The 22,457-nt window shown below is 41.7% G+C and overlaps 1 protein-coding gene and 1 pseudogene across 1 annotated transcript; one reads left to right on the forward strand and one right to left on the reverse strand.

Annotated features, from left to right (window-relative positions):
• Positions 1 to 19,430: 19,430 nt before the first annotated feature.
• On the reverse strand, positions 19,431 to 20,107 carry LOC124985542 (aquaporin-11-like; annotated as a pseudogene).
• A 781-nt stretch (positions 20,108 to 20,888) lies between these two features.
• LOC124985543 (sperm motility kinase 2B-like) lies at positions 20,889 to 22,454 on the forward strand. Its single transcript, XM_047554281.1, has one exon. The coding sequence runs from the start codon at positions 20,889 to 20,891 to the stop codon at positions 22,452 to 22,454; it is 1,566 nt and encodes a 521-aa protein (XP_047410237.1).
• The last annotated feature ends 3 nt before the right edge of the window (positions 22,455 to 22,457 follow it).

The raw sequence follows: 22,457 nt of genomic DNA on the forward strand, positions 1-22,457 counted from the left end.
ATTCATAAGAATAGGGGTAAGGGTGGGAATACTATACCTGTAGAAATCACGTTATAATGGACTAATTCCAATCAAATACTGAACTTTTATAGAAAATATTTCAAAAATTTTATCGACAATTAGTGGATGGACATGCTCTCTATGTAATTTGAAATTATCTATTTTATAAGAATTAAAAATGACAGCATACTACAAAAAAAAAAGAGAAAAGGAGATGAAAGACAGGATATTTTGAGAAATACTTGAATTTTTAAAATTTATTTGTGCCTCTTTCCTACATACTCATGTGTATGTGAATTAAAGAGTTTGCCATCCTCGTTTCCCAGTTAGTGGTATACTGTGCATATTCATCTTCACTTTGTTTACTTACAGTTGTTTAATTATAGACTGGCCATATTTTCATGACAATACAAAAAACTAACTGACAAGCACTTTTCTGTGATTCTGTCATATTTGGTACTGTCCCATTTGGTATAGCAAGTTGCTTGCTGTTTTGTTTTGGATATGAGGTATCCCCCAAAGCTCTTCTGTTGATGCAGGAATATTCAGAAGTGAAATGATTGGACCGTGAAAGCATAACCTAATTAGTCCATCCTAGTTTGAATGGACTCTGGGTGGTAACTGAAGGCAGGTGGGGCATGACTGAAGGAGGTGGGTCACATAGCTGAAGATGCCCTGGAAGAGTGCATCTTCCCTATGGACCCTTCCCCTTGCTCTCTCTGCTTCCCAACTGCCATGAGGTGAGCAGATCTCCTTTGCCACATCCTTCTACCATGATGTACTTCCTCATTTGGGGCCCAAAGTAATGGACTCAGTCAGCCAAGGACTAAATCCCTGAAACTATGAGCCCCAAAGTAACTTTTTCTCCTGTAAATTGCTCTTATCAGGTATTTTGGTCACAGTGACAAAGAGTTGACTAACACACATGCCCAAGGTCAGAGTCTATATAGGAGAAGACTACCCAAGTATATAAAGAAAGACATGAATAATTTGAGAATAATTTAAGCAACATTCAAATACCTTACACAATTCAGATCCCATGATTCAGAAACCTAGGGTTCTGCAGGAACTGGAGCAAAAGTCTTGGCACACAGCTGCCTTCATTGTTTTATCATTCATTCCATAAATGTGGAGGCAGCCTGGGAGCTTCGAAAACATTTCAGTCTCTCAACTCATAAGGTCCCACTCACACAATCATGTCAGAGCCCCTGAGTGGATAGACTCTGTTAAACTCTCAAAGCCCTTGGAGAATTGCAGACTGGGTAAGATCTATTAGTACCAATTTATAACTCCAAATGAAGATGGTGGAAGGATTTATTGCTTAATACTGATGTTAATTAAATGAAAGCATGTGACCCTTTGAGGATAGAAAGTGGTGGAACTGAGCTTTCTAGATTCCCTTCCCTACCTAGTTCCATGTTAGCCCAGGCAATGGGTTTCCAAGGGAGAAATGAATTAGCGGCCATCTTCTTATGCTTGAAAGGTTGGGCAGGGCACAAGGTGCTGTAGCAACTCAGGCACAGTATGTCACTTTTTTGGTGGGGACAGTAACTGGGCCCATAACTATCCAGCTCCTACTGGACCCTCTTCAGATTCTCCAACTTCAGAGCCAGTGCACCTTTAACTGCCTAACAAAGGACAGTGGCTGCTGCTGTACAATACCCCATCACCACAGCTGGAGGTTTGGAAGCTGTAAGAATGAAATTGTGTCACTTGCTGGTATACGGATAGAACTGGAGACTATAATGCTAAGTGAAATAAGCCAGATTCAGAAAGTCAAAGGTGGAATATTTTCTCTGATTTGTGGAAACTAGTCTAAAATTAGGGGGGAAAAGAAAGAGAAAGCAAAAAGAAATTGAGGAAGGGATTCCATCAAAATAAAAGAAAGATTAGGAGAGTAGAAGAAGGGGATTGAGGCGGGAGGAGGGATGGGATAAGGAAAAAACAGTGGAATGAATCTGACCTAACTTTCCAATGTACATATACACCACAGTGAATCTCACCATTTTGTATATCCACAAGACGTTAATGTTTTTAAAAAGTAAATAAATAGAAAGTCAATAGAGTTGAGAAAAGGAAATGCGGGAGGGAGGAGGGTGATGGTAAAGGCAAGTACCGGGGACTTAATTGGAACAAATGATACTTCATGCATTTATAATTATGTCAAAATAAATTCTAATGTTATATATAACTACTATGAACCAAAAAGAGAAACAAAAAAGAAAAAAAATATAAAAGCATGAAAAAATAGATGTAACCTAATGGAGCCAGATAAAACAGAAAAGGAAATGATATAAATCTCCAACTATCCAAATAAGTGCCTAAGTGTACATAGAAACTGAGGGATGTTACACTTTATAGAAAATTGTTTTTGCTTTTATGTCTAAGTAACATACCTAAAATAAAACTTTATTAAGATTAAAAAAAAAAAGAAATCAATGCATGTTCCAGTCCTTCCTCATGATCTGCAGTTTCATCTCACAGGTCCCAGTTGCATCCACCTTCTCTTCCCAGGTACAGGCCCTGGGGATTTTAGGCTCCAACACCAGGTACAGAAAACAACACTGATTGCAGAGGCAGTATAATCAACTCCACAATTACATAAGGTCAATGTCGTTGTTATCTCTTGCTGTACAGCAAATTACTGTAAAACAACAGAAACATTATTTCACAGTTTCTGTGGGCTGACAATTTGGCAGTGGCTTAGCTGAATCAAAATTAACTCAGGCCTTTCCAGAGGTGGTCCTTATGATGCTAGCAGGGTTCTACAAACTTTTTCTATAGAGGCGAAACAGCAAATATTTTTGGCTTTGGGGACAATACAACACTTGTAATTACTCAATTCTGCCGGCAGAGTATTTAAGTAGTCACAGACTGGAAAGAAATGACCTTGACTGTGCTCCAACAGGCTTTCTCTGCAGCACTAGATAGCAAGCTTTGTGACCACAAGGGGTCGTTGTTTGCTGATTCCTGATCTAAAAGTTTAACTGGCTGGAATATCTGCTTCTAAAATTTGGTGCTATTAGCAGGAGACTGCACTTCCCCATCTCCGGAGTATGAGTGTCCACACAATATGGTGGCTCGTTTGCTTCCCCAGAGTGAGTAATCCAAGGTAGCAAGACAGAAGTGGCAAGAGCCTTTATGATCTAGCTCCCACTGTCACATATTATCACTTCAACTGTTTTCTATTGGATATTCAAATCAAGACTGACACGTTATGGGAGGGGTCTACACAGGGCAGGAATATCAGGAGGCAGCCATCTTTTCATGGGTATCTTAAAAGCTGACTACCACTGTCAGTTCCCTAAATAATATCCCTGTGGGTTCTGTTTCTGTCATCATACCCACACAGAAGTAAGAATAATACAAATTTTTATATTCCAAAAAATAAAATAAAAAGAAGTCATTTTGGAAAAATGCTTCATTATAGTCCTAGAAAATTCTAAATTAATTCCAAATATTTATATAAGACATGCCTTATTTAAAAAAAAATCTCAAGAATATAAATATCTGCAAATATCCAAGTATGGAGGAGAAAAAAAACAGCTTTGTGTAAAAGGGACCAAAATTAAGCTGTTTCCTCAGACACACCAACCCTGAGGTCCTAAAGATGATAGGAATATTTGTAAAGACTCTGAGGGGAAAATGTGTTCAAGAATTCTATTCTGAAAGAGATGATCATGTATCCATGTGTTAAGACACAGACTTAGAAAACTGCTCATGGATACCTGACTGGTTGCAGGAATGCAAAATTAAGAACTCATCATCTCTATTTCTTCAGTTGAAGTCATTTTCCTGTCTACCTGAGTTATTAATGACTCCATCATGTTCCCTATAACCCAAACTTTGTAGCCCTTATCAACTAACACTGCCTTTCCCCCCTTGTCTTTCCTTTATTGCTCACCTTGAAGTTTTCTGTATATGAAGAAATTGTTTAAATCATTGTCACATTTTTCATTCCTATGTGCTACAACTTCGGTCTCTCGTTTCCTCTTGCTTGTACGTTCCATTAGTGTCCTAATTCTCCCCTCTGTTCAACTATGCTTGTTTTAGTCAGATGTTTCACTACTGTGGACCAAAAGACTTGACAAGAACAATCTTAGAGGAAAAGATTTTTTAGGGTTTACAGTTTCAGAGTTCTCAGTCCCTAGACAGTTAGCTCCATTGCTCTGGCCCCAAAATGAGGTAGAACGTCATGGTGAAATAGTGTGTTGAAAGAAAGCAGCTCAGGACAAGACAATCAGGAAGCAGAAAATGTCCCTCACCAGGGACAAAATATATGTTCCAAAGGTATACCCCCAGTGACCCACCTCCTCCAGTGCCACACCCTACCTGACTATAGTTACCACCCAGTTAATCCCTATCAGTTTATTAACACACTGATTAGATTAAGACTCTCAGAAACCAGTCATTTCCCCTTTCAATGTTCTAATATTTATTGTCTCACACATGAGTTTTAGAGGGACACCCCATATGTAAACCATAACAATGCACCATTGCCATATTAAATTCTGATTATTTTACTTTTTCTGCTTTAAAACTCTCATGATTCATCAGTGCTAATAAATTAGGTACAAATCCTTCTTTATGGCATTAAGGATTCCCTCTCAACATATTACAATAGGACAACACTAGGTACACTTAGACTCCCATAAGTTGAAATCACATATTGGGGCAGGGGGATTACTTTTCTTTGCTTCATGTTTCTTTCCTAGGTCCTAGAAACACCCTCAGCCTGTCACTTAAGGAAGAGGAGAAGTGAATAATACAATGGAAGATTTGGGTAGATCCAGCTCATTCTCTTCCTGTTCCCCTTCTTTGGGGGACCTGCATACCTTGACCACGTGCTGTGAACCATTCTCAGCCTTGGCATAAGCTTAGTGCAGAAGCTGTATCCCTGGGAGGAGACAGGGCAAAGTGAGTGCTGGGGTTATTCAGGATGGGTACGTCTGTCTGGTTCTCCAGTTCAGTATCAGGAATTCCATTATTGCCAAACACCTGAGTAAATCTGGAGGCACATGAATATTGAGGTTTTCTGGAACTGGTGGAATTACTTGGTATTACTTAATTTTTGTGGGAAGTATACCAAGTATACCCGGTCATGTGGAATTTTAATCCTTGACACTTTTCCATTGCTAATATTGCTACCTAATGCCTACTTTTAGTTCTTTAAGCATAGATGAGTTGTCTCAGATTGCCTAAAAATTTTGACTTGGTGACTTTGAACACAGGCAAGAGGATCTTTCTATTTTGCTGGGACTGCAAGCACTGACCACTTCAGGTGATCTCAGTGACCTCACACTTTAGCCACAAAAGCCTTAGCAAGAAGACTTAGGTTGAGATAGAAAAAAAAAAATCTTAGTCTGTGAACAACTATAGATGACTAAGTGATTTTTATCCTTAATTCTATTTATGTGATGAATTACATTTAATGATTTGCATATGTTAAACCATCCTTGCATGCCTGGGATAAAATCAACTTTGTCATGATGTACAATTTTCTTAATATGTTGTTGAATACAATTTGCAGTAATTTTTTAAAAAATTTTTTCACCTAAGTTTATCATGGATATAGATCTATAGTTTTCTCTCCTTGATGAGTCCTTATCTAGTTTAGTGATAGTTTTAGTCAGTTTTTTCTCTGCTGTGACTAAATGACCTGACCAGTGCAACTGTAGAGGAGGAAGTTTATTTTAGGGCTCATGGTTTCAGAGGTCTTAGTCAATAGAAGGCTGGCTTCATTCCTTGGGGCTTGAGGTGAGGCAGAACATCATGACGGAAGCGTGTAACAGAGGGAAGCAGCTCACATCATGATGAGGAAGCAGAGAGAGTCTCCACTCACCAGACACTAATATATACCCAAAGCCATGCCGCAATTCCCACCTCCTCCAGCCACACTCTACCACTTCAGTTCATCCCTATTAAGGATTAAATCACTGATTGGGTTAAGACTCTTACAACCCAATCATCTCTCCTCTGAACCTTCTTGTATTGTCTTACACGTGAGCTTTCAGAGAACACCTCACATCCAAACCACAACAGTTATGAGTATGATGCTGGCTTCATAGAATGAGTGAGGAAGTGTTCCCTCCATTTCCATTTCATGGGATAATTTGAGGAGTACTGGCCTTAGTTCTTTAAATGTATGGTAGAATTTAGCTGAGAATTCACCTGGTCCTGCATTTTTCTTTGTTGGAGATACATTTATTACTGCTTCTATCTCATTACAAGTTATTGGTCTATTTAGGTTTTCTGTGTCCTCTTGATTTATTTTTGGCATATGTGTCTAGATATGTATCTGTTTCTTCTAGATTTTCCAACTTTAATTAGAGTTTAGGTTTTGAAAATGATCCTCTGAAATTCTGTGATGTCTTGTGATGATTTCTGCTTTTTTAATCTCTGATTTTATTAATTTGTGTCTTCTTTTTCTTTTAGTTAGTTTAGCTAAGGGCTTATCATTCTTGTTTATCTTTTCAAAGAACTAACTCCTCATTTCATTGGTCTTTGTAAGGTATAAAGCTACTCCCCTGCCCTTTCCAGTGCAACCATTTTCCCCGCCTCCCAACCACTTGTCAATCTGTGAACATCCTAGCTAGCTATTGGTTCATCAGTCAACTTGCAAGTATCCTTCTCCGATATTGGTCCCCTGTTAGCCCAGCGGAATTCAACTGCTTTACTGTAGCTACCCCGCCATCTTTCCTCATCTTTCTCTCTCTCCTACTCACTTTCTCTATCCTCCTGGCTTTCACACTTTCTTGCGCATGCCCTTTCTCGTTCCCTTTCTTTTCCTCTCATTTTCTCTCTTACCCTGCAGGGAGACACTCTGTTTGCTTAATAAACTCCCTTATGTGATTTCCCATGTCCAGCGTGGTTTCCATGGGATTCCTTACAATCTTTGTATGATTTTTTTATTCTCAATTTCATTGTTTTTGGTTCTGATCTTAGTTATTTTCTTTCATACACTGGTTTCTCCTCCTTTTTGAAGGAAGGACTTTTAGAGCCATCATTAGATTGTTTATTTGGTGTCTTTCTGATTTTTTATGTAGCCACTCATTGATATACACTTTTTTAAAGAACCACCTTCATAGTGTCTCAGGTGTTGGTATATTATATCCCTATTCACATTTGATTTTCCCATCTCAGTTCTTTGCTTCAGAGTTGAGGAATACAGAGCACTTTTCAAGTAGCACTTCACTGTGCAGCCTCTAGTCAGCTAAGTTTAGACTGCTTTCCAAATTTGTCCCTTGTGTTTCTCTCTCTATGTTATCCTTCCCCTCTGTAGTTAACCAGCACAAGTGCCACTGCCACAACCAGATTGTTTCCAATGTACTCAGTGTTCCTAGTTCAATGCACCCAAGTTTCTGAGTCTCTGAGACACTTCGTATGGTAATGAATTTCAGTGAATTCCCTTTTTCCCCCTCATTGAAAAGTCGCACCCCCACTGCTTGAATCCCAAACCATGGAGACACTAGGAATGCAGCCTTCCACTAATCCACAATCTTGAATTTCAATTCATTCATTTCTAAGAAGCAAATCTAATTGTGCAGCCCGTTACTCAAAAGTACACACACATACACATACACAGACACACAGACACACACACACACACACACACACACACACGTAGAACAAAAATGTTGGGAAATAAGGCTGAGGCAGATTGAGGAGTACTCACCACATCATTAGAGTGAGTGAGTTGCATTCCAAACACAATACAATACACAAGCTGGGTGTCTGTGGCCAACAGAAAGTTCAATGATGCCATGGCTGGTGCTGATATTCCAGCACCAGATAAGCCAGGGGAAACTGCATGCAAAACCTGGACCTAACCCACCCCTCTTGGATCCTTCCAATTTCCCTGGCCTCAGGATGAGGGCAGGAGCCCACCAACCATCTTCTTCAAGGCATGGCCTACTGTGCCTCCCTCTCTTGTTCAGCGTAGACAGACTCACTCACCTTGAGCCAGTGTAGATGGGGACTCACAGGCCTTAGCCTATATACCCAGCAACTTGCTCACCTTTGCCAACATACATGGAAACTCATTTGACCTGAGCCAGTGTACAGCTCTCACTTGGTTTGACCTAGTGTGACTCACTTCCCTGGACCGAGTGGGGATGGAGACTCTCCCCTTGAGCCAGTATAGACAAGACTTAATTTTAGCTGGTGGCCTTTGCCACAAGGAACTCCTCTCCCAGGCTTAAGGCCCTTGCTGAGGTGTGTGGAGAGGATGAGTGGCAAGTCTTGGAGAAATCACATCTGAGCAGACATTGGAGGCCCCAAAGTGTTCCATGGCATCATCTCCATAATACCATATACAGGGAAAGAAGAAGTGGGCCAGTGGCACGTAGCCTCCCCACCCAAACCTCCTCAAGGACTCTGCCACAGGTAGTAGAGAGGGAGCACATGGGATTTGGGGAGTGGAGATGTCCCATCATTTTATGGATACCATTTACATAAAAACAAAGGTCACCAATGTGGAATTACTCTTATCTTTGATTTCTATTGACACTGTATTTCATGAAATGAGTATGCACAAATGAAGACTAAGAAATGCTCAAGTTAGCCAGTTTGCAAAGCTTTGGGAACTTTCCATCCCTGGAATCTCCAGAGTTGTGCCCTTAGAGGGGCTCTGGAAGCGTCTTCAAGCATTTTTCCTTTGTGGTCAGAAATGACCCTTTAAAAAAAAAAAGTATGTCACATGTGTCTTTGTTTGTTTGTTTGTCTGTCTTTGGAGTTGTGGTATTGGGAAATCAGGAGCACTTAACCACTGAGTCACATCACCAGCCCTTTTTTATTTATTATTTTGAGACAGTCTTGCTAAATAGTTCAGGGCTAAGTTGCTGAGGCTGGTTTTGAACTTGTGATCCTCCTGCCTCCACATCCCAAGTCACGGGGATTACAGGTGTGCGCCATCACACCCAGCCGGTTTTCACAGTTTGCCATTTTCTGCCTGAGTCATGTTGTGTTTTGATATTGTGAAAAACATATTCACCTGTCCAAACACAGAGAATGGACTTAGAGACACAGGGTACAGGGAAGAGGGGTTTTACTCTAATGACAGTCTTGGAAGATTGGGTGCCTGGTGGTCAGGGACCCACAGATTGGGTACAACCAGTGTTTTATCCCCTAGAGCACAAGATTCCTACCCACATCCCTGGTTTCTCATTGACTGAGCTCTTTGGGGTAAACAATCTTCCCAAATGTCACTGATATTTTACTGACTCCTATGGGGTTATTTAAAGAAATATACCTTTTGGTCCCAACCTCCCTTTACTTTCTTGTGGTGGAAGAGTCCCCTTGGATTGAGTGCCTTTTGGCAAGTACATTGTTTGTGGGTTAGATGGGGTAGGGGCCATTCTTCTTACCTCCTATTTGTCAAAGGCTGTGAATTTTTACACTGTTAACTGCTTCTAAGTTTTCATTCTACTCTCCCCTCTAGTTATGTTTCTTACATCTCAAGTCATTTTACATTTAAAGCTAAATAATGTATTCTGAAAATAGACCACTAGACTATCAAGTCTTCCTGTAAAACTTATGTGTGAGATAATGCAAGGTAATTCAGAGGGGAAATAATTGGGGTATGAGAGCCTTAACCTGATCAGTGGGTTCATGCACTGATAGGGATTACCTGAGTGAAACTGTAGGCAGGTAGGGTGTGGTTGAAGGTGAATCATTAGAGTCACACCTTTATGGTATATATTTTGTCTCTTCCTGCTTCCTGGTGTAATGTACTGAGCTGCTTTCTTCTGTCATGTCCTTCCATCTTGATGTTCTGCCTCATCTCAGGCCTAGAGTATCACAGTCAGCCATCTGTGGATGGCAACCTCTGAAATTGTGAGCCCCAAATAAACTTTTACCCCACTCAAATTGTTTTTGGAAGCATTCCAGCAACCCAGATGTGATGTTTGTCCTCACATACTCTAAATAAAAGCAAGCCTCCATTGCACCGGGAAAACTAAATAAACTGATTTTCCTTTATAAAATATATAGCCTCCAGTTACTTGCAGGAGTGACAGGAAATGGATTAGTACAACTGAACAACTTTCAACACACAGGCTTTACAATTTAAATGAAATAGATCAATTGGTGAAAAAGTAAGAACCACAAGAACCATAAGAACATGAACATTTACATGGTCCAATGACCATTAAGAAAATTAACTTCCTAATTTGAAAATTTCCAAAAAGGTCTTCCGGTATAAATGATATCACTGGAGAATTTTACCACACATTTAAAGAAGAATTAATATAACCTATATACAGTCATTTCCAGGAAGTAGAAGAACAAGGAATAAATCACAATTTATTTTATGAAGCTGGTCTTGCCAGATCATTCACCTAGAAAAGTCAAAATAAAACAATGAAAGTAACCCAAAATTGTCAGGTCAAAATCCATCAGGAATATAGACACAAAAATCCCTAAATAATGCACTTTATTGACAAACCAAGACAAAGTCAACAAAATACAAAAAAAAAAAAAAAAATCCTCTTCTATACACTGGATTTTTGAAGTGAAATATATGAATTCCCATCCCTTCCATTTTAGATATGTTCTACAGGTATTTCTCTGTATTTTCAATGGGCCTTTCTTTTAACATGAGAAGGAGAAACAGCACACTAATGTGAAACCATAGGAGCATAACTTCAGTATCATACAGAAGGCTACTCCTGTACATCTGCACCCCTAACCCCTCAATTACTGATGTCACAATTTAACAAGTGTGTACATTGTGTGTGAAATCAAGGCTGAAGTGACCTCTGAGGGTCTATGTGCCTCATCATGGTGAACAAATTTTTTGGCATCCCCAGGACCAGAAGAGGGTCCCAAATCTCTTTAAAAATATATATGTTCTTCTGTACCCTGGATCCCTTGGAGGGGCGCACCAGTGATCCTGCAAATTCCTGAGGTGCCCATAAGGTATCTTTCCTATTGTGTTTATGCAAACTACTTAGCGTCTCTTTAGAAGCTGTAATCTCTTTAACAAGCACACCTTTCTAATCCCCAGTTTTACATGCACTTTTCTGGGCAAACTGCAAGCATTTAAAAACTTTAGCTCTGTATTCTGCTTTCTATTTCACAGTAAACCAGGCTAAAGACTGCTATCAGGGGAGGGGGTTCAAGATGGTGGACTAGAGGGCGGCTGCATTTCATGTTGTTCAAGTGCTCAAGATTCAAAAGAGGAGATAGTGACTTGGGACCAACTCAAAGCCGCCGGGGGAGTTTCTCCCATAGGGGAGGCGTCCCGGATGGGGCAGTAGCCCCGGAACGCAGAGAACTTTGTGAAGTAGAGTGACTCGGCGGGACGCCCCTCCCCCGCCGTAGCGGTAAAAACAGCGAAGCGGAGTGAAAAATGGCGGATTGAAGTTTCCAGGACCGCGGGCAGATTCTCTAACCTAAGGAGACTCGTCTGCGAAGGGTGAGGCTCCAAAGCCCAGGAGGGAGGTCCGGGACCCTGGGAACGTTGCCTGCGAAGGATGCCCTGCCCAGGCGGCAAGACACACCTCCCCCGCTGGAGCAGTGAACTCGGAAAGCGGGGAACTTTGCAAAGGAGGTTGTGCGACACGCCGCTTGGTTTTGAAGCGATCTGCCAAGGCTCCAGCGGCTGCCAGAGAAAGAGTGGGGCAGCGAGTTGTTTGGATCCAGCAACCGCCTGAGCAACGGTGAGGGGGCTGCCCAGAGGAGGTGGAGGTACGCAGTGAGTGGCTTGGTCTCCAAGCGCCCACACAGAGCACCGAGTGGCTGCCTGGAGGAAGAGACGAGCGACGGGTCACTGGGGCTTGGAACATATGTACGAGGCTCCAAGTGACTGGTCAGAGGGCGGGTCGCATAGCCAGGCGATTAGGTGCATAGCAAGGTCCGGTCCAGGGACCTAGGCACCTTTTCTTGAATGAACTACACAGAGACAAGCTGAGGGGCGAGTGAAGGTTCCAGGACTATGGGCAGCTTCTCTAAGAAGGGACAACCTAAGGAGACTCGTCTACGAAGGGTGAGGCTCCCAGGCCCAGGAGAGCTACACAGAGACCAGCTGAGGGGTGGAGCGAAGGTTCCAGGACTGCGGGCAGCTTCTCTGAGGAGGGGCCACCTAAGGAGACTCGTCTGCAAAGGGCAGGGCTCCCAGCCCAGGACGTAGGTCCAGGCCCCTGGAAACGTTGCTTGGGAAGGCTGCCCTGCCCAGGCAGTAGTTGTGGACTGAGGGGAACCTCTAGGAGGGGAACGGACTAGCGAGACCTCCCCACCGGGTGGGTCTTCCCCGCCGAGTGAGGTTTTCCCACAAAGACGGTAAAACCAGAGACACAGGCCCAAACAGGCATTGCCTCAGCCTGCAGTCTAGTTCCCCTTTGGATGACCATTGGTCAACAAGTAGAGGCACCTCTGCCCTCTACCAGGGAATATACCCCACCTGAAGACCACCACCCCTAGAGAGGCAGCTACCTAGGGGAACACCGAAGTATCAACTTCCTCTAAGACTTCAGGCTACTGAAGGATAAGAGGGGATATACTAGCAATCTTCAGGGACATTATAAGTCAATAGAGGAAATCTGCAACATCTCTGCAGTCCACTGATACCTGAACAATATGAGAAAACAAGAGAAGAAAATGCCTCAAACAAATCTGGATATTATATCAATAAAATCCAATGACAGCATGACAGAAGAAATGTCAGAAAGGGAGTTCAGAATGTACATAATCAACATGATAAGGGAAGCAAACGATGAAATGAAAGAGCAAATACAGGCATTGAATGAACGCACCAATAGACAGTTAAAAGAGCAAATACAGGAAGCAAAAGATCATTTCAATAAAGAGTTAGAGATATTGAAAAAAAAACAAACAGAAATCCTTGAAATAAAGGAAACAATAAACCAAATTAAGAACTCCATAGAAAGCACAACCAATAGGATAGAACACCTGGAAGACAGAACCTCAGATATTGAAGACAAAATATTTAACCTCGAAAACAAAGTCGGACAAACAGAGAAGATGGTAAGAAATCATGAACAGAATCTCCAAGAACTATGGGATATCATGAAAAGGCCAAATTTGAGAATTATTGGGATTGAGGAAGGCTTAGAGAAACAAACCAAAGGAATGAACAACCTATTCAATGAGATAATTTCAGAAAATTTCCCAAATCTGAAGAATGAAATGGAAAATCAAGTTCAAGAGGCTTATAGGACTCCAAATACACAAAATTACAACAGACCCACACCAAGGCACATTATTATGAAAATACCTAACATACAAAATAAAGACAGAATCTTAAAGGCTGTGAGAGAAAAGAACCAAATTACATTCAGGGGGAAGCCAATACGGATATCAGCAGATTTTTCAATCCAGACCCTAAAAGCTAGAAGGGCCTGGAATAACATTTTTCAAGCCCTAAAAGAAAATGGATGCCAACCAAGAATCTTATACGCAGCAAAACTTACCTTCAGATTTGACGATGAAATAAAATCCTTCCATGATAAACAAAAGCTAAAAGAATATACAAAAAGAAAGCCAGCATTACAGAACATTCTCAGCAAAATATTCCATGAAGAAGATATGAAAAACAAAGAAGCAAATCAGCAAAGGGAGGAGATATCCTAAAGGAACTCTCAAATAAAGAGGAACCAAGTCGTGTCAAAAATAAGCAAATAAATGAATAAAATGAGTCAAATGACCGGGAATACAAATCATATCTCAATAATAACCCTGAATATTAATGGCCTGAATTCATCAATCAAAAGACATAGACTGGCAGATTGGATAAAAAAGAAAGATCCAACAATATGTTGCCTGCAAGAGACTCATCTCTTAGAAAGAGATACCCATAGACTAAAGGTGAAAGGATGGGAAGAAACTTACCATGCACATGGACCCAGCAAAAAAGCTGGGGTATCCATCCTCATTTCAGATAAAGTGGACTTCAAGCCAAAGTTAATCAGAAGGGATAAAGAAGGACATTTCATAATGCTTAAGGGAACCATAAATCAGCAAGACATAACAATCATAAATATCTATGCCCCAAACAGTGGCTCACCCATGTATGTCAAACAAATCCTTCTCAATCTCAGAAACCAAATAGACCACAATACAATAATACTAGGTGATTTTAACACGCCTCTCTCACCACTGGACAGATCTTCCAAACAAAAATTGAACAAAGAAACCATAGATCTCAATAACACAATCAATAATTTAGACTTAACAGACATTTATAGAATATACCATCCAACGAAGAGTGAATACACTTTCTCCTCAGCAGCACATGGATCCTTCTCTAAAATAGACCATATATTATGCCACAAAGCTAATGTTAGCAAATACAAGAAGATAGAGACACTTCCTTGTATTTTATCAGACCATAATGGATTGAAACTAGAAATAAATGAAAGAGCAAAAAACAGAAATTATTCCAACACCTGGAGATTAAACAATATGCTATTATATGATGAATGGATAACAGAAGATATTAGGAAGGAAATTAAAAAATTCTTAGAGGTAAACGAGAACAAAGAAACATCGTATCAAAATCTCTGGGACACTATGAAAGCGGTACTTAGAGGAAGATTTATTTCATGGAGTGCATTTAATAAAAGAAGTAAAACTCAAAAGATAAATGACCTAACACTACAGTTCAAAGCCCTAGAAAAAGAAGAACAGACCAACACCAAAAGTAGTAGAAGACAGGAAATAGTTAAACTCAGAGCTGAAATCAACGAAATTGAAACGAAAGAAACAATACAAAAAATTGACAAAATAAATAGTTGGTTCTTCGAAAAAATAAACAAAATTGATAAACCTTTAGCCACACTAACAAAGAGAAGACGAGAGAAAACCCAAATCACCAAAATTCGGAATGAACAAGGAAATATCACAACAGACACGATTGAAATACAAAACATAATTAAAAGCTATTTTGAAAATCTATATTCCAACAAAATAGAAAATTTCGAAGATATCAACAAGTTTCTAGAGACCTATGAATTGCCTAAACTAAACGAGAAGGACATACACAATTTAAATAGACCAATTTCAAGTAATGAAATAGAAGAAGTCATCAAAGCCTACCAACAAAGAAAAGTCCAGGACCTGATGATTTCTCAGCCGAGTTCTACAAAACCTTTAAAGAAGAGCTCATTCCAATACTTTTCAAAGTATTCCATGAAATAGAAGAGGAGGGAACCCTCCCAAACTCATTCTACGAAGCCAATATCACCCTGATACCTAAACCAGACAGAGACACATCGAGGAAAGAAAACTTCAGACCAATTTCCTTAATGAACATCGACGCAAAAATTCTCAACAAAATTTTAGCAAATCGCATACAAAAATGTATTAAAAAGATAGTGCATCATGATCAAGTGGGTTTCATCCCAGGGATGCAAGGTTGGTTCAACATCCGGAAATCAATAAATGTAATTCACCATATCAACAGACTTAAAGTCAAGAATCACATGATTATTTCGATAGATGCAGAAAAAGCATTTGATAAAATACAGCACCCCTTCATGCTCAAAACACTAGAAAAAATAGGGATAGTGGGAACGTTCCTTAACATTGTAAAGGCCATCTATGCTAAGCCCATGGCTAATATTATTCTTAATGGTGAAAAACTGAAAGCATTCCCCCTAAAATCTGGAACAAGGCAGGGATGCCCTCTCTCACCACTCCTATTCAATATCGTCCTTGAAACTCTAGCCAGAGCAATTAGACAGACCAAAGAAATTAAAGGGATACGAATTGGAAAAGAAGAACTCAAACTATCCCTATTTGCTGATGATATGATTATATACTTAGAGGAACCAGGAAATTCCACCAGAAAACTCTTAGAACTCATAAGTGAATTCAGTAAAGTAGCAGGATACAAGATCAATGCTCATAAATCCAATGCATTTTTATACATAAGTGATGAATCTTCAGAAAGAGAAGTTAGGAAAACTACTCTATTCACAATAGCATTGAAAAAAATAAAATACTTGGGAATCAATCTCACAAAAGAGGTGAAAGACCTCTACAATGAGAACTACAGAACACTAAAGAAAGAAATTAAAGAACACCTTAGAAGATGGAAAGATCTCCCATGTTCCTGGATAGGCAGAATTAATATTGTCAAAATGGCCATACTACCAAAAGTCCTATACAGATTCAATGCAATTCCAATTAAAATCCCAATGATGTACCTTACAGAAGTAGAACAAGCAATCATGAAATTCATCTGGACGAATAAGAAACCCAGAATTGCTAAAGCAATCCTTCGCAGGAAAAATGAAGCAGGGGGTATTGCAATACCTGAACTTCAACTGTACTACAAAGCAATAGTAACAAAAACGGCATGGTATTGGTACCAAAATAGACAGGTAGATCAATGGTACAGAATAGAGGACACGAACACAAACCCAAACAAATATAATTTCCTCATACTAGACAAAGGGTCCAAAATATGCAATGGAGAAAAGATAGCCTCTTCAATAAATGGTGCTGGGAAAATTGGAAATCCATATGCAACAAAATGAAAATAAACCCATATCTCTCACCGTGCACAAAACTAAACTCAAAATGGATTAAGGACCTCGGAATCAGACCAGAGACCCTGCATCTTATAGAAGAAAAAGTAGGTCCAGATCTTCAACATGTCGGCTTAGGACCAGACTTTCTCAACAGGACTCCCATAGCACAAGAAATAAAAGCAAGAATCAACAACTGGGATAGATTCAAACTAAAAAGCTTTCTCTCAGCAAAGGAAACTATCAGCAATGTGAAGAAAGAGCCTACAGAGTGGGAGAAAATCTTTGCCAATCACACTTCAGAGAGAGCACTAATCTCCAGAATCTATAAAGAACTCAAAAAACTCAACACCAAGACTACAAATAATCCAATCGACAAATGGTCTAAGGAAATGAACAGACACTTCACAGAAGAAGACCTACAAACAATCAACAAACATATGGAAAAATGTTCAACATCTCTAGTAATAAAAGAAATGCAAATCAAAACCACCCTAAGATTCCATCTCACCCCAATCAGAATGGCGATTATCAAGAACACAAGCAACAACAGGTGTTGGCGAGGATGTGGGGAAAAAGGTACACTCATACATTGTTGGTGGGGTTGCAAATTAGTGCAACCACTCTGGAAGGCAGTATGGAGATTCCTTAAAAAACTTGGAATGGAACCACCATTTGACCCAGCTATCCCACTCCTTGGCCTATACCCAAAGGACTTAAAATCAGCATACTACAGAGATACAGCCACATCAATGTTCATTGCTGCTCAATTCACCATAGCCAGATTGTGGAACCAACCTAGATGCCCTTCAGTTGATGAATGGATAAAGAAATTGTGGCATATATATACAATGGAATATTACTCAGCCATAAAGAATGATAAAATTATGGCATTTGCAAGCAAATGGACGAAATTGGAGAATATCATGCTAAGTGAGATAAGCCAATCTCAAAAAACCAAAGGAAGAATGATCTCGCTGATAAGTGGATGATGATACATAATGGGGCGTGGGAGCGGTTAGTTTTAGGGTTAGAGTGAGGGTTAGGGAGGGGGGCAAGAATGGGGGAAGGAAGGACTGTATAGAGGGAAAAGAGGGATGGGAGGGGTGGAGGGAAGGGGAAAAAAATAACAGAATGAATCAACCAACATCATCCTATGTAAACGTATGATTACACAAATGGTATGCCTTTACTCTATGTACAAACAGAGAAAGAACATGTATCCCATTTGTTCACAATAAAAAAAAAAAAAAAGACTGCTATCAATAGCCAGGCCAGTGACTGAACATTGTGCTATATTGAAATTTCTCCCACCAGATTAGTTAGTCCATCGCTTTTACATTCAACCTCACGCAGAGTCTCAGGACATGACAAAATGTAATCAAGTTCTCCAAGTCAGTATCTGTTTCAGTTAGCTTTCTTGTCACTGTAATCAAAACCCCTGAGAAGAACAACTTAAGAGGATCACAAGTTTATCCATGGTTCATGATTTCAGAGATCTCAGTCCATAGATGACCAACTCCATTATTCCAAGGCAGCACATCATGGGACAAGGGCCCTGCAGAGAAGGACAGCAAGGAAGTAGAGAGAGGGGGAGAGGTGGCAGGAAAAATGTATCCCTCCAAGGCATGATGCCAGTGATCCACCTCCATTAGTCATGCCCCACCTGCATGTGGTCGCTACCTGATTATTCCATTGAAAATACAAGGTTCTGATTAGGTTACAACCTCACAATCCAACCATTTTACCTTTGAATATTCCTATATTAACACAGGAGCTTTGGTGGGGGGGGGACACCTCATATCCAAACTATAAAAGGCTGTAAGCCTGTCTGCTTGGGACACTGAGTCAAGAGGATCAAACATTCAAGCCCAGCCTGAGCAACTTGGTGAGACCTTGTCTGAAAATAAAAAAGGCTGGGGATGTACCTCAGTGGTAGAGCACTTGCCTAAAATATGTGAAGCTTTGGGTTCAAGTGCCAGTATTTCCAGGTAGCTGGGGGTGGGGGGGAAATGGTGCTTAAGGGAATGAGTTCAACCCTTCTTCCCCTTTCATCATGTGAGGATACAGCAATGAGGTACTTTGACCTTGAACTTGCCAGTTTACAGAATTGGAAGAAGTTAATTTCTGTTAATTAACCACTCTTAGGTTTTTTTCTTACAGCAGCATAAAGGGATACAGTCATTGAGGAATGCCTCCATTTCTTCCCTCTATGGGAAGGAGAGTTTTGCTGGTTCTAAGATTCTTGGCTTGCACATTTGGTCATTTATCATTTTGAATATATCATTTCCACTGCATTTTGCATTCCAGGGTTTCCAATGAGAAATCTGATGAGGACTTTATGGGGAAATCATGATTAACCCTTCCTCCCTCTCAGCCTCATAGTGTCTTAAGGAACACAGCATTTTGTTATAGTATCACACTGTGAGGTGTTACCATCCTTTTGACACCAATTACTCAAGAGTTGGAAGAAAAAGGAATTGGATACCTTGAGTGTAGATATGCTGAGGTCTTTCAAAGTCAAAAGTAATCATAGATTCTTAGACATAAAATTAATTCCATTGAAGTTTTGTACAAATGTTTATTTCTAAACAAGTAAAACATCAGTCTCTATAATTCACTGAATCCAAAAGTTTCTGGAATCCTTTTTCTTTTTCTTTGAGATTTATGTGAGGTTTAATGAACGAGTCTTTTCCTGCAGCATTTAATAACTCACTCAAAAGAACAAGTCTTTACTGAGAAACATTAGAATATTTAATATTCTATATGAATATTATGAGAATATTAATATTCTATATGAATATTCTATATGAATAATATGAGAAATATCTCATTTTCACAGTAACTTTTTTTAAGTCCCAAAGGAAGTTAAAATACTGATGAACCCAATGTGGTGTTTTAGCATCAGTGTTTAGCAGTCCAGCTTTACTGTTCTGTCGCTTAGACTGAGTCTTTTGAATATCCTTTTTTATGAATTGTATTGTTGTTATGAAGCTATGGAAGAAAAAAGCTGAACATTTAACTCATCAGTGAAATAGCTAAAGAAGGAGCAGCCAATATACTATAAAAATCGAGGTGAAGTGGAAGTGCCAATGCTGGATTGAATACTGCTCCTGTTAATCTCCTGCTGAATACCCAAAAAGGTGATGCGTGCAGTCAGCACGTGGATAGGAGGCTTGATTCGGACCTCCTGGAAGTGCAGCACAGCGCTGTGGAAGATAAAGGGCCAGATGGCCTCTGTGATGATCACTTCGAGTAAATCGGCATGGATGGGATTCTTGTAAGCCAAGTTCCTCGTGCTGAAGTGATACTTGGTCAGACCCAGGTTCCACAGGGCACTTATGCAGTACCTGCTGCAGAGAGTGCTAAGAAGCTGAGACGACAGCCTCACTGCATGCATCTCGGGGGACGTTCCCCTCAGCATCATCTGCATCATCACACCCCACGGGCTGCTGGAAGTGCCCACGAGATTCAGGGCATGCACCAAGATGAGATTAGCGTCAGCACCCAGGTGGGATGCGTGGGGTCCTGCTCCCTAAGCAGTTTAACTCGTGGGTGCAACAGCAGAGCTGGAAGGTGGCTAGAAACTCCAAAACCAAGGCAAGGACCACGGGCAATCACGTGACCCAGCCCCACCATTGACAACCTACGTCCCGGAAAGGCGCAGGTGTCCTGGACTTGGGGCCAGAGCCCCTGCCGCGCGACACTGCTGTCTCCAGTCTGACGAGGGTGCTTGCTCCTGCGCAAGGGGAGGCGGTCTGGGGCCTGAGTCGGAATCCGCTGCCCCACCCCTACTCGTGCCCCTGAGGTGGGCCGGTTCTATGCCAGTGGGAGAACCCAGGTTGTCACACTGGAGAGATCCTCCCCCCTTCCCCAGCTGGAAGGTAGGGGGTTGGAACTAGAGCCAGGGAGGAGAGGAGGTGAGGGTGGCAAGGGAGCCGCCATGCTTGAGCGTTGGCTGAGGGGCCAACGGTCAGCCGGGCGGACTGCACAGTTCCGCCTCCCTCTGCTACTGGAAGCGGGTGCAGGGGAGGGGGCATAGAATCCTTTCTTAATCTTATTCAGAAAGTGGCAAAGGTCTGGAGACTCAAATAGGAGTTGTTGACCACTGGGGCCTATGTTCAGGCACGACTGGGCCATTGTCTCCCTGACTTCACAAGGAGCTAGTGAGGAAATTTCAAACAGCAGGTATTATAAGACAGGCTGTGCCTGGGTTTTTGTCCATAAATTCAGGTGGTTCTTGGTGGTGACCTGTAGGAATTTCAGATAGCACATTTTGTGGCTGTGGTCTTTGGATATTGGTTTTTTGATTTGGGTTTTTTCATTTGGTTTGTTGTTTTTTTAATCTAGTATCCTTAGTTGGTGTTCCTGTTTAGGATGCATAGTCAGACTAGCATAATGTTGCAGGAGCCTTGCTCCTGTGATGAGATGGCCTTCACAGACCATTATCACCTCTTACAGACCATTGGGCATGGTGGGTTTGGCCAAGTGAAACTAGCCCGCCATCTACTCACTGGGGCAGAGGTAGCAGTGAAAATCCTGCCAAAGGAAAGGCAGGTGTTTCCCGTTCTCTCTGAACCAGACATCATGATGACCCTGAGCCACCCACATGTGATTCAGCTATTCCAGGTTATTGAAACTGTCCAAAATGTCTACATCGTGATGGAATACGCAGGTGGGGGACAGCTATCTCACCACATCCAGGCTGGTGGCATGCAGGAGGAGGAGGCCCGAAGACTGTTCAGGCAGATTGCAAGGGCTGTGGGCTACTGCCACAAGAATGGTGTTGTGCACCGAGACCTGAAGGTGGAGAACATCATGCTGGATGCCAGAGGCAACATCAAGCTCATCGACTTTGGCCTAAGTACCAAGTTCATATCTGGGCTGAAGTTCAACAGATTCTGGGGCACTCTTACGTACCTTGCTCCTGAAATCGCCTTGCAGCAAGAGTATGAAGGCCCCCCAGTAGATGTCTGGAGCCTGGGTGTCATTCTGTATTTTATGTTGACAGGGAAATGCCCATTTATGGGGATCACCGCTAAGCACCTGCTGAAGCTGATTGTGCGGGGAAGGTACCAAATTCCTCACCATGTTCCCGTGCACGCACAAAACCTCATCTATAAAATACTGACTGTGAACCCCAAGCAGCGACCCTCAGTAGAGCAAATCCTGCAGCACCCATGGCTGAGTCAGAGAGAGCATTCACCACATTATTATCAGGAGCCACTCCCAAAACAACCAGATCCCGCGATAATGACAATCCTGTTTGATATGGGTTGTGACCTATACAATACCTGGGCGTCTGTGGTCAACAGAAAGTTTGATGATGCCATGGCTACATACCTGATACTCCAGCACCAGATAAGAAAGGGGGCAGGCTGCATGTTCCAGCTGAAACCTATGCCTGCAAGGCCTAGGCCTAGCCCACCCCTCTTGGATCCTTCCAATTTCCCTGGCCTCCCAAAGAGGAGTATCAGTGAGCCTGCCCTTTACAACCTCCCCTGCCCCTCTCAGCATCAGCTGCAGCTGCCTGAGGAGGACAAGCAGTCAGGGCAGAGGGGCATCAGAAGGTCCAGTCTGCCTGCCATTAATCTCTCCTTCCTACCTACATGGACCCCCACTCGTGCCACAGCCTCCCAGCAGGACTCTGTGTCCCATTCGTCCAAACCCTTGAGTATCCTCAGTAGGTGGGCTGAAGCAGCAGACAGTAGCAGTTCCTTCCAAGACACCTCCACAGGGCAAGTCCATGACAACAGAAGACGCCAGAAGAGGGTGGCTGGAAGGATCACAACCTGCTTTCGATGGCTGTGTTGTTGCATGCCGTGTGTCAGCAAAGATGTGGCTCCCGTGGAAGGACGGCAGAGAACTCACAGCTGCAGAAACAGAGTGGCTCCAGTGGGATGCAGAGCTGAGACAGACCAAACCCATGGCCAGCCAGAGGACCCTGAGCTCTCTGGATCCTGACGT

Source organism: Sciurus carolinensis, chromosome 5 (genome assembly GCF_902686445.1).
Source record: "Sciurus carolinensis chromosome 5, mSciCar1.2, whole genome shotgun sequence".
NCBI classification, from domain to species: Eukaryota; Metazoa; Chordata; class Mammalia; order Rodentia; family Sciuridae; genus Sciurus; species Sciurus carolinensis.

Bases quoted from the DNA above. Each gene is read 5' to 3' on its own strand.
- LOC124985543 (XM_047554281.1), top strand. From the start codon at position 20,889: ATGTTGCAGGAGCCTTGCTCCTGTGATGAGATGGCCTTCACAGACCAT.